The sequence below is a fragment of the Rhinichthys klamathensis genome, unplaced genomic scaffold, assembly GCF_029890125.1.
Source record: "Rhinichthys klamathensis goyatoka isolate OS25496 unplaced genomic scaffold, OSU_Roscu_1.1 h1tg000412l_1, whole genome shotgun sequence".
Taxonomy (NCBI): domain Eukaryota; kingdom Metazoa; phylum Chordata; class Actinopteri; order Cypriniformes; family Leuciscidae; genus Rhinichthys; species Rhinichthys klamathensis.
The window spans coordinates 1,376,634-1,391,104 of NW_026606912.1; the positions used below are offsets into that span (position 1 = coordinate 1,376,634).

General features: G+C 38.6%; 2 protein-coding genes across 2 annotated transcripts in view; both read left to right on the top strand.

The window, feature by feature from the left end:
• atp6v1ba (ATPase, H+ transporting, lysosomal, V1 subunit B, member a) overlaps positions 1–5,803 on the top strand; it is a 30,263-nt gene extending 24,460 nt beyond the window's left edge. Inside the window, exons 10-14 of the mRNA XM_056235008.1 lie at positions 30–180; positions 2,566–2,648; positions 3,470–3,574; positions 3,672–3,801; positions 5,166–5,803. Coding sequence (XP_056090983.1) covers positions 30–180; positions 2,566–2,648; positions 3,470–3,574; positions 3,672–3,801; positions 5,166–5,308 — 612 coding nt within the window. The 3' untranslated portion in view covers positions 5,309–5,803. The remainder of the gene's footprint in view (positions 1–29; positions 181–2,565; positions 2,649–3,469; positions 3,575–3,671; positions 3,802–5,165) is intronic.
• A 1,273-nt stretch (positions 5,804–7,076) lies between these two features.
• The window catches only part of shtn1 (shootin 1), a 38,651-nt gene continuing 31,256 nt past the window's right edge, over positions 7,077–14,471 (top strand). The window contains exons 1-3 of the mRNA XM_056235024.1: positions 7,077–7,199; positions 9,078–9,130; positions 10,024–10,084. Coding sequence (XP_056090999.1) covers positions 7,142–7,199; positions 9,078–9,130; positions 10,024–10,084 — 172 coding nt within the window. The 5' untranslated portion in view covers positions 7,077–7,141. The remainder of the gene's footprint in view (positions 7,200–9,077; positions 9,131–10,023; positions 10,085–14,471) is intronic.

Here is a 14,471-nt window from a genome sequence, read left to right on the forward strand (position 1 = left end):
ATTTTATCCTGATGTGTTGCGGGTTGTAGGTGTCTGCTGCTCGTGAAGAGGTGCCGGGTCGTCGTGGTTTCCCAGGTTACATGTACACTGATCTTGCTACAATCTATGAGCGTGCTGGAAGAGTGGAGGGCAGAAATGGATCAATCACCCAGATCCCCATTCTAACCATGCCTAATGATGGTACAAGCACATACACATTTATTTAGCTTCCTAAATTAGACCATAGACCTATTTTATATAACATTAATTAATATACTAATGTACTATAATATACTATAAACTTCAGTGTGAATCTCATCCTATATTTGAGCTATGAAACTGTGCAATTTGTTTAGACGTGTGCTATTACGTTTCTATGAAATCAAACTTAGAATTCAGCCTGATGGAAACAATTAATAAATATATATATATATATATATATATATATATTTTATATATATATATATATATATATATATATATATATATATATATATGGTAACTACAGGGGTTAGGTTTAGGTGTATGTTCAGGATTAGTACCTAGTTATTATCCAGTTATTGTAATTACTGTAATAAGTACATCGTATGTACATGGGGAACAGGATTGTAAAATAAAGTGCTACCAGTTATTTAGTTTATTTATTTAGTTAGTTCAGTATTCTTTTTAGTTATTTGTTTAAATATATTTAAAAGTGCTTTCAAATCGATTAATCACATCTAACATAAAAGTTTGTCTTTACATAATATATATGTGTGTGTGTGTGTGTATATTATTACATTTATATGTATTGTAAATATGTCTGTGTGTATATATTGTATATACACATACACATATATGCACATACAGCATATGTGTATAAATATACGTGGGTATGTAGATATACACAGACATGCACACACACACATACACTCACCGGCCACTTTATTAGGTACACCTGTCCAACTGCTCGTTAACACTTAATTTCTAAGCAGCCAATCACATGGCGGCAACTCAGTGCATTTAGGCATGTAGACATGGTCAAGACAATCTCCTGCAGTTCAAACCGAGCATCAGTATGGGGAAGAAAGGTGATTTGAGTGACTTTGAACGTGGCATGATTGTTGGTGCCAGAAGGGCTGGTCTGAGTATTTCAGAAACTGCTAATCTACTGGGATTTTCACGCACAACCATCTCTAGGGTTTACAGAGAATGGTCCGAAAAAGAAAAAACATCCAGTGAGCGGCAGTTCTGTGGGCGGAAATGCCTTGTTGATGCCAGAGGTCAGACGAGAATGGCCAGACTGGTTCGAGCTGATAGAAGGGCAACAGTGACTGAAATAACCACTCGTTACAACCGAGGTATGCAGCAAAGCATTTGTGAAGCCACAACACGCACAACCTTGAGGCGGATGGGCTACAACAGCAGAAGACTCCACCGGGTACCACTCATCTCCACTACAAATAGGAAAAAGAGGCTACAATTTGCAAGAGCTCACCAAAATTGAACAGTTGAAGACTGGAAAAATGTTGCCTGGTCTGATGAGTCTCGATTTCTGTTGAGACATTCAGATGTTAGAGTCAGAATTTGGCGTAAACAGAATGAGAACATGGAACCATCATGCCTTGTTACCACTGTGCAGGCTGGTGGTGGTGGTGTAATGGTGTAGGGGATGTTTTCCTGGCACACTTTAGGCCCCTTAGTGCCAATTGGGCATCGTTTAAATGCCACGGCCTACCTGAGCATTGTTTCTGACCATGTCCATCCCTTTATGGCCACCATGTACCCATCCTCTGATGGCTACTTCCACCATGTCACAAAGCTCTAATCATTTCAAATTGGTTTCTTGAACATGACAATGAGTTCACTGTACTAAAATGGCCTCCACAGTCACCAGATCTCAACCCAATAGAGCATCTTTGGGATGTGGTGGAACGGGAGATTCGCATCATGGATGTGTAGCCGACAAATCTGCGGCAACTGTGTGATGCCATCATGTCAATATGGACCAAACTAACTGAGGAATGCTTCCAGCACCTTGTTGAATCTATGCCACGAAGAATTGAGGCAGTTCTGAAGGCAAAAGGGGGTCCAACCCGTTACTAGCATGGGGTACCTAATAAAGTGGCCGGTGAGTGTATATAAAAAAATGTAATAATATACAACATGTTATGTAAACAAACTTTTATGTTAATGCAATTAATCGATTTGACAGCACTAATATTTAATTATTTAGTTATTTTAGGTCTTTATTTTGTATTCTGGCCGGACACAGCAACTGCGCCCAGTAACTAGCAGTCTTGATGGCTTTGGTTACTATAGAAACATCCTTGTGAAGGGACCCGTGTGTGTTTTTTTGAATGGGTGTTCCCCATTATAGCAGCACCAGGAAACCTCCATCTCATTTTGCTTTCTTTGCCCTTTTTTATCTTGGGCATCACAATATTAATACACCACTTAATATCTTCAGATGCTGCAAATGAAATGACCAACTAATAAATCTCATAATTTATGACTAGAATGAGCAAATGACTGAATAATAAAAATAAAATAAAAAGATAAATGCTCAAATCCGCTAATTTCTCATTTTCTCCCCGTTTCACACAGATATCACCCATCCAATCCCTGATTTGACTGGATACATCACAGAGGGACAGGTGTATGTAGACAGACAACTGCATAACAGACAGGTGAGAAGTTGTGCCAGTCATAACAAACAGCTGAAAAGCTTTGTGATTAGAAAATAAGATGAAAGGGGTACATAATCCATTTCAGAATCTGTAAAAGTACAGAAGGACCCATTAATGTTTCATACACATTCATTTATTGGAACTAATATTTAATACATCTTCTTTTGTGAAGCTGGAATAGTTTCTTTGAAACTTTTTATTGTTCTTTAGTTAAAGCTGCAGTCTGTAACTTTTTTTGTTCAAAATTGACAATTTATATAAGCAAGTACATCATGAATCCATTTTCCAAACCCTCTTTTTGTCTTATCCTGAATCTCTGCTGTACACCTATAATAAGTGTTTATATTCAGACTATTTTGGGTCGTACCACTGCGGAGTAGCACAGTACCTGCGTGACTCGTCATAGACATAAACGGAGAGAAATACCTCCGGCTACAATGTTCTTCCACAAGACGCATGCAGTCTCGTTAATTAGAGCGCCAAAAGTTACGGATTGCAGCTTTAATTTTGTTTTTTTTGTTTTTGTTATTTCAGTTAGTATTTCAATTATTTAATTCGGCATATGATTTAGATATTTTAGTTAGTTAGTTAGTCAGTCAGTCAGTCAGTTAGTTAGTTCATTTATTTTCAATGTTTCCAAATAAGGATGTCCCCTAATGTTCCTTATGCAAGATTTAGGTCACTTCTAAGGACTATTTAGTCTCCAAACTATACATTCTATGTACATTCACACATTCTTGCACACTTGATTCCCAGATGAATATGAACGTATAATTCTTCAAAACTGTACTATTTGGTGTTCTTTCTTTCCCCACTTAAAGATCTATCCTCCCATCAATGTACTGCCATCTCTCTCTCGATTGATGAAATCCGCTATCGGAGAGGGCATGACCCGCAAAGATCACGCTGATGTCTCTAACCAGCTGGTAAAGAAGTAGAATGTTCTTACAACAGAATTCCATTTAATGTGATATTTTTTTTCTTTAGGCTAATTCTCGCTCTGTTTCTATGTCAATCCCATAGTATGCATGTTATGCCATTGGTAAAGATGTTCAGGCCATGAAGGCTGTGGTGGGTGAGGAAGCTTTGACCTCAGATGACCTGCTGTACCTGGAGTTCTTGCAGAAGTTCGAAAAGAATTTCATTGCTCAAGGTACAAACCCCTAGTGTGCGGTTCTCAATAATGCATAGGCACATTCACTCTAGATAGGTCTGAAATAAGCCGGAATATTTAAACTCCCATTTTAAACAGGTTTTTTTCATGTCTGCACTAGAAAGGAAACTTTGGGAAGACCCAATTATTTCAGTCTTTCTCTGATAAATGGAACTTATGTTTTTTTTAAAGCAGAGTTCACCACACTAGAGCAGTTTTATATACTTTTTTTTTTAATTCAAGGTTCTGCAGACTCGCGCGCGTACACTATTCTACATTCTACATTGGAAACCACTAGACAGTCTTTCAGCCACTGCTCTTGCTCTGCCGCAAAGCACTTTTACCTCAGTGAATGTTCTTCTCAATGCTGCTGCTGTATAGTGTGGCACAAGGTGCTATGCCCTCTGTCTCCATCAAATCCTCCATTTAAAAAAAAAGTATGCACATCTTTCATATTGATCGCAGCCCTATTTTTGGGATGAAATCTCTCGGCTTCCTTTGTGTCTGTCACACAATCGCTGTGTCATTGGTAGAAAAGGACATTGTCTATGTTCTTCAGACACAGATGGGTCTCAGTTATTTCTTCTATTTACAGAGAACCAAACATGCATTTACTCTTTTCCCCATCGATTTTGTAGAACAATACAGTGTTTCCTTCAAGTAAATATTTTTTCTGTTTAACTGAAATTCACCATTAAAGATGCGATGTGTCAGTCAGGGTTTTTATAGGACATTTCTTTCAAACACTGTAAAGCCAAATACAAGGCTATAAAGTCGATTTCTTTAAGACATTCCTTTGCATTTGCTTTTTTCTTCTTTCTTTTTCTTTGCTTCAAAGCTTAAACATTGAAGCTTCTGATTGTAATTCCTATATTTTAACATTTTTATATATCTATTCTATGTACAGTACCACTCAAACATTTGGGCAGTTTTTAAAAAAAATAACTGTTCCTATGATGCAAAGCTGAATTCTTTAGCAGCCATTACTCCAGTCTTCAGTGTCACGTGATCCTTCTGAAATCACTCTAATATGCTGATTTGCGGCAGAAACAGAAACATTTCTTATTATTATCTATGTTGAAAACAGTTTTGCTGCTTTATAGTTTTGTGGAAACCATGAAACATTTTTTTTCAGGATTCTTTGCTGAAATAATAAAGTATTCAAAAGGAGAATAAAAGTATACATTTTCTTCTATATATATATATATATATATATATATATATATATATATATATATATATATATATATATATATATATATATATATATATATATATATATATATATATGATGCATAATGGAAGCTTGTATGTTATGTCATGTGACTTAGATGAGGTTATGAGATATGTGTCCATTTCTCTAGGTCCGTATGACAACAGAACTGTATTCGAGACGCTGGATATTGGTTGGCAGTTGCTCCGAATCTTCCCCAAAGAAATGCTGAAGAGAATTCCTCAGAGCACACTGGCCGAGTTCTACCCGAGAGAGTCCGCTGCCCGCCACTGAGCCTCCTAAGACCACTACATCTTCTGGAGGCCTGGGCTAAAGGTCACCATGACCTGTCTCCCACAAAAAATCTCATCCCTTGTGTCCACCTTTAGCCTGACAAGTGATATTTAGGATTACAGGGCATAACTCTGGGATAATACACATTTATCATGCATAAAATTGTTTCATAAACATGCATGTTGTCGTCTCATGTGTTATGACCCCCAGAGATTATTCCAGTGTCCCCCATTGTTGTGTTATACATGTTTGTGTGTACTGTATCATGTTGATAGGATGTGTAATTGTGCTGGAGATGCATACTGTCCTGTAGTTCATTTCTTTTCTTTTTGTTCAAGTTTTTTCACTGTCTCCAGCCTAAAGAGAATATTAAAAACATTTGCGCTCAAAGGGAAATATTCAGGGCTCACTTGCACATTTGTGTGATCGCTCACATCCTCCATTCATCACTATAACAAGCGTAAAAATGATGTTTCCAAACATTCCAATGTAAGTAATGAGGCCCTTATTCCCTTGGAAATATTTGCTTTTATTTATTCTAATATCCAAAAAAAAAAAAAATAATAATTTAAATGAATACTTGCACACCAAACTTAGTTTCTGTTATGCTGATAGACAGGTAATTATAGGTGTTGAATGATCATATAGTGTGTGTGCTTGTTACTGACAGCTGTTATTTCCCTTTTAGAGGAGGATGGAGGATGTTTACAGCATCTGTGCTTTGAAATATGCTCTGCAATGTAAGACTGATTAAACATTCCCCTCTTACTCTGTATGTGTAAATGTGTTTTACCTGTTTTGTTTGCTGTTTAAACCTGTCAAACCTCTCAGATGAATTAAATTATATTGTTATATCGTGATTGGCTGGCTGCTTAATTTTTTTTGTCATAATAACAGGAACGTTAATTTGTGTGTGGCGGGACTTTCTACCAAGATAACAGTTTTCACATCAATAATAGTACTTTCAGTTATTCCGTGTTTCTTTCACTTCAGGCAATTCTTTGCCCCAGGGATTGATTTTTACTAAAAGTAAAAGATGTCATGTTTAAGGTCAAATTACAATTTGTTCTGCTATTGTCTGCTGCTTCTTTTTTTTAAGCAAATCACTGGTCACTTAGGTGTGGTGGTCTCATTTTCACCTTTATTAGAGAGCCCCTTATAAAAGTTTTGTATGTTAAGTGTTCTTGTTTGGGAAGGAGTCAGTGAAGTGCATGCTTGAGATTAAATATGAGACCTGATGGGTGAAGGAGACAAAGAAAAATCAAGGTACACATACATTTTTAACTTTGTTTTTTAACTTCTTCTTTGTCTACTGTATGTGATTGTTTATACGCCATTTCCCCCACAGATTTTTTTTTTTTTAAACAAAAATCACAGGGGATTTCAGCCACATAATGCTTGTTAAACGCATTGCGTAATTAATTTGAGATTTGGAAATAGTTTTCTATGATTTTTATTATTATTGTTTTTTTTTTTTAAATACATATTTATATAATAACCACTGTGGATTATTTAACTATAGTAAATTAACTTGTGAGAGTTAGAAACTTTAGTTGACTGGCCGTAGTTGAAGAAACACTAGTAAAATCGTAAAGAGTGTAATTTTTAATTCATTATTTTAATGCCATTTTGCTGATACCATGTTAATGTTTTTTTTTTTTTTTTACTGGAATAGGCCTAATTATAGCATTCGAGTGAAAACTAGCGTTAACATGTTGAATGTTTACTTTAACGGTTCGCACGAGTGACAGTAGGTGTGTCCAGGTATCATTTCCTGTGTCGCTCGGGCTGTGTTTAATCGGACTTTTGAATCAGTAGCCACAGGAACTCTCAATGGCGTCAAAGGGACGGCAAAAAGAAGTGAAAATGATTTCAGAACGGTCCAACCAAGGTAAGGATGGTGTCAAATGCATAAATAGTGCAGGTATCTCATAGGAACTGTGTTGCTTGCTGTAACTGTCTTTAACAGTCTACACACTGGTATTATAATAGTAGGCCTACATGAAGTCGATTTGTTTCTTGTTAAAGCAGTCATTTCGATATCAACTTGATTGTATACTTATTCCCAGAAAGAAAAATCCATAATAGTTCGTGTAGAAATTTGGAAAACAATCTTATCTTACATATATTACCAACCAACAAATTCTGAAGTGGAACAAAAATTGTATAACATTCTCTGCCCGTGTAGGTTTAATCCCCTCTGCATGCAGAGGAAAACACTGTAAAGCCTTTTAATTCTGTAAACTCTTGCTTTGAGAGACTTGTTTCGACATGCACACACATTTTTGGTGAACATCCTGGCATTTCTTTTGTTTTTCATGTAAAGATATGTGTGCAGTGGCAGTTTTTTTTTTATTACCCATGCAATTCCATTTTTCCTATCTAGGTGAGCACGTGTATTTTACTTATTGGATAGCCAATTAAAATAAATTCCATTAAATAAAATAAAAATAAAATAATTAAAAATAAAAAAACTTATAAATGGTATGCTTTATCTTTGGTTACAATTTGTAACCAGTGAAAAACTAATTTCTCAGTTTATCAATAAAACAAGATAGAACCAAGAATAAACCGAGAATAAATGCATATTTACTTGTACTTGTACGTTGTAATGTAGAAATCTGCCATATTATATAGTACTTATTCAGAATAGGGCTTTGGTTTCCCAGTGGACACAAATGTGACCACTGACATATTTACATATATTTTTATCATGATTTATGACATATTTGATTTATATAGGCCCTTTGAATATTAATATAGTAGTTGTGTCTGTATTATGGCATGTTTTATGGAGCTTTGACACAGACATCATCTCTGATATCTGTAGTCATGCAGGGGCGTAATTTGTGGGGGGGGTGGGGGGGATATAACCCCCCCCCCCCCCCCAATATTTAAATCTATGCATTACAACCCCCTCATTATTTATACCATGATCACAATATCAGGAGGCATACCCAAACTTCAACCCCCCCAATGTTCAAACCAAATCTACGCCCTTGTAGTCATGTGACCATTTATGTGACCACTTAAAACTGTTTGCATGAAATTAAGACAGTCTGCACTTTCATTTCAACTGTGTAAAATACATAAATTCTTTTTGAACCCACAAATGTTACTGTTAGGATTAAATGAGTAAATTTTCCTGACTGCTGTACAAGTTCCCTCTAGAATTAGGTTAGTAAACAACTCTCTGAAAGACATCTTCAGGCAAGATTTGCTTTATATCCTTTTGCTCAAAGCACCCTGCTGCAGACCTCATAAATAGAGGCAGAAAACATTAGGATTAATGTGCTCTGTGCTCTGAAACTTTACAAAATTAAACTGAAGAGACTGTCTTTTCCATGATAGTCTGTCTCACTGTGACATTAATAACCCAGACACAGTGTGGTTTGTAAACCCTTTATAGATCATGGCTTCTGCTCTAAAATTAAATGCATATTCAGTAGAGATGATGCTGATTCGTACTACAGGCGGCATGTAGACAGATATGAGTGGAACTGTCATTGTGTTGACCAGCAAATGTATGTCTCATCCATGGAGAGAATTTCCTCTGTATATTTTTGCAACATTAAAAATACTTTTGTGTAAATTAGCTTTAGTTTCCATGAGCAATCCTCATGTTGGACATGAGTTGTGAGCTATTGCAGTAAAAGTTTCCTCTTGAGTTTGATCTCTCTCATGTATTGAAATTGCATTAACTGACTTTGTAGTTCTTGGGAAGTTGTGACTTGTGAGATGTTTAACTGGCGCCCTTGTATTTCTGCAGTACTTCTCCAGTATGAAAGCCTCCAAAGAGAACACGAGAAAATCAAAAAGGAGGTAAGACGTTTGTTGTCATGCTGTCCTTTCTTTCACCTATTTCTTTTGTTTTTTTGCACTTCTACAACATCTGTGTGTGGTCTTAAAGGGATAGTTCACCCAAAAATAAATTTTGAAAATCTTTAAATTATCTTTAAATAGTTTTTAGTTTTATAAGTAGTTTTATCTTTAAATATTTTTCAGCAGTGTCTGTCAAAAACTTTTGAACCTTCAATTCATCAAATAATCCTGAAAAAATCCACAAAAATATTAAACAGCACAGCTGTGATAATAATAAGAAATGTTTCTTGAGCATAAAATCAGCATATTAGACTGATTTCGTGACACTGAAGACTGCTTAACATTCAGCTTTGCCATCACAGGAATAAATTACATTTCAAGGATGTATAAAAATAGAAAACCATTATTTTAAATTGTAATAATCTTTTATGGTATTTACTGTATTTTTGATCAAATAAGTGCAGCCGTGGCGAGTATAAGAGACTTCTTTCAAAAACATTTAATAAAATTACAGACCCCAAAGGGATAGTTCACCCAAAAATTAAAATTTTCAGATTTTTGTTACAAATAATTTCATTTGTGTTCCGAATATGAACGAAAGTCTTACGGGTTTGGAACGACACAAGGTTGAGTAAATGATAACAGAATTTTCATTTTTGGGTGAACTATTCCTTTAAGTTGAGTAAATGATAACAGAATTTTCATTTTTGGGTGAACTATTCCTTTAAGTTTAGTAAATGATGACAGAATTTTCATTTTTGGGTGATCTATACATTTAAAATGATATTTCGGAAGGTTTGCTTTTAATAAAATAAATGCAGATGTTCTTTTAAATAAAAAAAGCTGTTCTATCAGTGTAATATACTCTATATTTTTATTTAATTTTGTTTCAGTGTAAAAAAATGCAAGTGGAGAGAGATGAGGCCTTACGGAAGTTGAAAGAATTTGAACAAGGTTGGTTTTAAAGATCTTAGATTTATCTCATTATAACTTCTCAAATTCAATTAATGTCCATCCAGTGACATCCTTCTGTGTAGTACATTAAAACATTTACAAAAGCCCCGTTGCTGTCTGCGTTTCCACCGCAGTCTAAAAGTACCGTGAAGATTAGGCAAATTAGTCCGGATGACGTAGGACTGCGCGTTACTTTCCCGTTGGATTTCATCCTCTGAATTTAAGCTTAATAAAGCCTGAACCTCGTCGTCGGTCCATCGGTCGTATTTTTTAAACTCCATTGTTGATTCGAATAGCAAACAACTGTTACTGCACGCACCGCAACAGATAGAAAAAAAAATGGTGGTTGAAATAAAATGCTGCGTGGAGTCAACCAATCAAAATGCGCCATGAACTCAACCAATCAGCATGTTCAGCGCCCAAGTCCCACCCCCGAAATTCCTGAACTTTGAAAATGTACTACCTCGCAAGCAGTGACTTTCGGAGGGGGAAATATTTACCCAGAACTTCATTTAGACACTGGTTTCTGCGGTGGAAACACACAGAATACCACCCCAAAGTCCCTAGTTCCTGGGGAAAGTTCCTGCAGTGGAAACGCGGCTAGAGACTGCTCCGATTTCTGTGAAAAAAATACTGGCTGTGCGCTTTGCTCTTTTGAACTTTGATCCCAGAATCTTCCAAGAACTATGACACTGTTCCATATAGACACACCTAGTTATTCCGTAACCATCATTTCCCTGTTTTCCAACAAGACATGTTTTAATGTTATTAAAACTGCTCTAAATCTAAGCAATTGGAGTTGTTGTTTAACCCCTTAAATGTCACCCCCTCTTTTTTGCATAGACATGAAAATGCACATTCCAAACTTAAATGGTTGTAATTCAAGAATGATTTGGAATATTGACGTAAGATTGGTCTTGTTTTAAAGAAGACATTTGGCAGATTTTTTTAGAAGTGAAACAAATTAAGAAAGTGAAACAAAAAAAAAGTTGTAGAAGTTTGAGTTTATGAAAATATACAATGTAAAAATGTAATTATTCATATTTGATATAAAATATATATTTTCAAAACATGTTGTACTCAAAAACTGCAAGAAAATCAATGCCAAAAATCTGAACAAGTTGTGTTCCAAATTTTAGGTTGATATCTAAAAAAAATGGCTTTCAGTACATAGACATATAAACAACATTAAAAACTAGATTTTCACCACAGGGGGACTTTAAATAATAGGATGTTTTTATGAATACATGAGGTGCCAAATTCATATCTGGGATATTCCTTTTGCAGATATGAGAGGAGATATCGACCGTTTCTCTCTTATAGTCTGAAGTTTAGTGTTTATATTATCGATGCTTCGATCGATAATCACATTCTATGACTCAATCAGTAGTTGCTAAATTTGGCAGATCTCACGAACTGATTGCTATTTGTTGACGTAAAACGAATCGGTTACCTAACGTAACCTCGGTTCTCTCTAGAAGAGGGAACGAGTATTGCGTAAGCTAGCTTACGCTGCGGGAAAGATTCATCTTTGCTGAGAGTTTGAAGGCAAAAAATTATTTCATAATTTGTATCCAATGACAACGCAGTTCCTCTGCGGCAGACCTAGAGCAGGCTAGCTAGCAGCTCATTGGTTCGCTCAGAGAGAACTGCTTAAGCCTATGGGAGAGCGGGGCTGAACCCGCTTCCAATGAGAGGCGCCCGCGCGCTCATTGCGTCATGGCCCGCCAGAATGGGCGTGGCTATGGTGTATATAACAGTCTCTCCCAGGCTTATATGTTGATTTATTTCAGCGTGAAGCGAAACGCTAGTAGCGCAAGCACGGCCGGGAACGCAATACTCGTTCCCTCTTCTAGAGAGAACCGAGGTTACGTTAGGTAACCGATTCGTTCTCTTACGAGAGGTTCTCTCGTATTGCGTAAGCTAGCTTACGCTGCGGGAACACCTGGTCAACGCCGTGCGCGCTATGAATCCACTCATGAATCCCAGGGTGATACTGGGGGATTTTTAACGTGGAGTGAATGTATTATGAGGCCAGCAGAGCGGGCACATGAAGTGTATACATAAGCATGTATGAGGCCGGCAGAGCGGGCACATGAAGTGTATAAGCATTTAAGGAGAGCACAAGGGGCGAACCGGTTGTGTGAGGGACTCCCAGTAATGCAGCTTCTTAGGGAGCTGGTCGTTAGACAGCTAGTAATTTTGCCTGCAAGGCGGGAACTTCCAAGTTGTAAAATCTGACAAAAGTGGACGGGGAGGCCCATCCCACGGCCACACAAATGTCATGAATGGAAATTCCACAGGACCATGCCCACGATGAGGCCATGCCTCTAGTGGAGTGCGCCCTGATGCCCAGAGGGCAGGGCAGGCATTTAGATGCGTAAGCAGAGGCGATAGCGTCTACTATCCATCTAGACAGTGTCTGTTTAGAGGCGGCCAGACCTTTGGTGCGCCCCCCAAACGACACGAAAAGCTGCTCAGCGCGTCTGAACGCGGCAGCGCGCGTAGTGTACAATCTCAGAGCCCGCACCGGGCAGAGGAGATTGGCGTCGCGCTCACTATCGGATGAAGGCAGAGCCGATAGGGAAATAATCTGAGCCCTGAACGGGGTACCAATCGCCTTCGGGACATAGCCATGTCTAGGTTTGAGAATGACAACAGAATCATTCGGTCCAAACTCAAGACACGCGGCGCTGGATGAGTGCGCGTGAAGATCCCCCACGCGTTTTACTGAGGACAGAGCCGTCAGAAAAACGGTTTTGAGCGAGAGGTATTTTAGGTCCACAGACTCGAGCGGTTCAAACGGGGGTGCTTTCATAGCTTCGAGAACTATAGAAAGATCCCAGATAGGAACCGAAGGGGGGCGCGGAGGGTTCATCCTCTTAGCTCCCCTGAGGAAGCGGATGACTAACTCGTCTTTGCCCAGGGACTGAGCGCGTCGGGGTTCAGAGAACGCCGCGACGGCTGCCACGTAAACCTTGAGAGTGGAGGGGGACCTGCCCTTGTCCAGCATCTCTTGAAGGAAAACAAGCAAAGACGGCACCTCGCATGACCGTGGGTCCAGATGTTTGTCGGTGCACCATTTTGAGAACACAGACCATTTAGACGCATAGAGCCTTCTCGTGGAAGGTGCTCTAGCCTGTATGATAAGTGTGATAACTCGCAGAACTCGCCCTCGCCCATCCGCGAGGGCGAGTTCTGCGTGCTCGAGTCCCAGGCAGAGAGCGCAGATGACATGGCGGTCTCCGTCCTCGAGAGGAGCGCGGCAAGAGCCGCAGGAAAAACGAGACCTCTTTAAAAAGACGCTCGGCTCTTTTAGATATATAGAGAAAAGAGAAGGATACAGTCGTCGGATGGCGCTAGCTTGCAGGGCGGCTGAAGGTGGCGAAGACTGCCGGCTTCTTCAGGGTCCGGGAGCTCGCTAGAGTGATGCCTTCTCGACGGCGACGGCTTTTCTCAGGACAGCAGAAGCGTGCAGCTTGCTGAAGATGAAATTAATCAACATATAAGCCTGGGAGAGACTGTTATATACACCATAGCCACGCCCATTCTGGCGGGCCATGACGCAATGAGCGCGCGGGCGCCTCTCATTGGAAGCGGGTTCAGCCCCGCTCTCCCATAGGCTTAAGCAGTTCTCTCTGAGCGAACCAATGAGCTGCTAGCTAGCCTGCTCTAGGTCTGCCGCAGAGGAACTGCGTTGTCAATGGATACAAATTATGAAATAATTTTTTGGCTTCAAACTCTCAGCAAAGATGAATCTTTCCCGCAGCGTAAGCTAGCTTACGCAATACGAGAGAACCTCTCGTAAGAGAACTGTACAAAGTTGTCGTTGATGCACATGTAAACAGTATACAGATGAGGCTTTTGTGCCACGTTCTGCTTTGTAACTTCGTGAAACATTAGTAAACCATAGTAAATCACACATCTTTATTTAGAGCAGGTTGTCTCGATTCAAACAAAACGCACAACATAACATGATGAGTAGATCTTGAGAAAATCCTCATTGAGTGACGTGACATTTTGCTTGGCCAAATCTATATGACATCCGGAATTCGAATGCGCTGCGATCAATGCTGCGTCCGCAGCTGACTTGTTGCCTCGCTGCCCAATGACTTTGCAGGCAGTGTTTGCGATGAATGTACCACACGAAACTGATTCCGGACAGACTTCCAAAGCAACGTATCGATTTATTGATATGTAGATCATATCAATAAATCGATACGTTGCTTTGGAAAAATAGAGAGAGCTTGGGTGATAACTAAGCGCATATTTAATTACTACAATAGTAATTTCTCACTGGAAATGAAAATGTTTAAGATTTTGTTATCAGCCCATTTTTTCCAACATCATTTGAAAGTTCATCCAATGGAAACTTGATCTCGGGTGT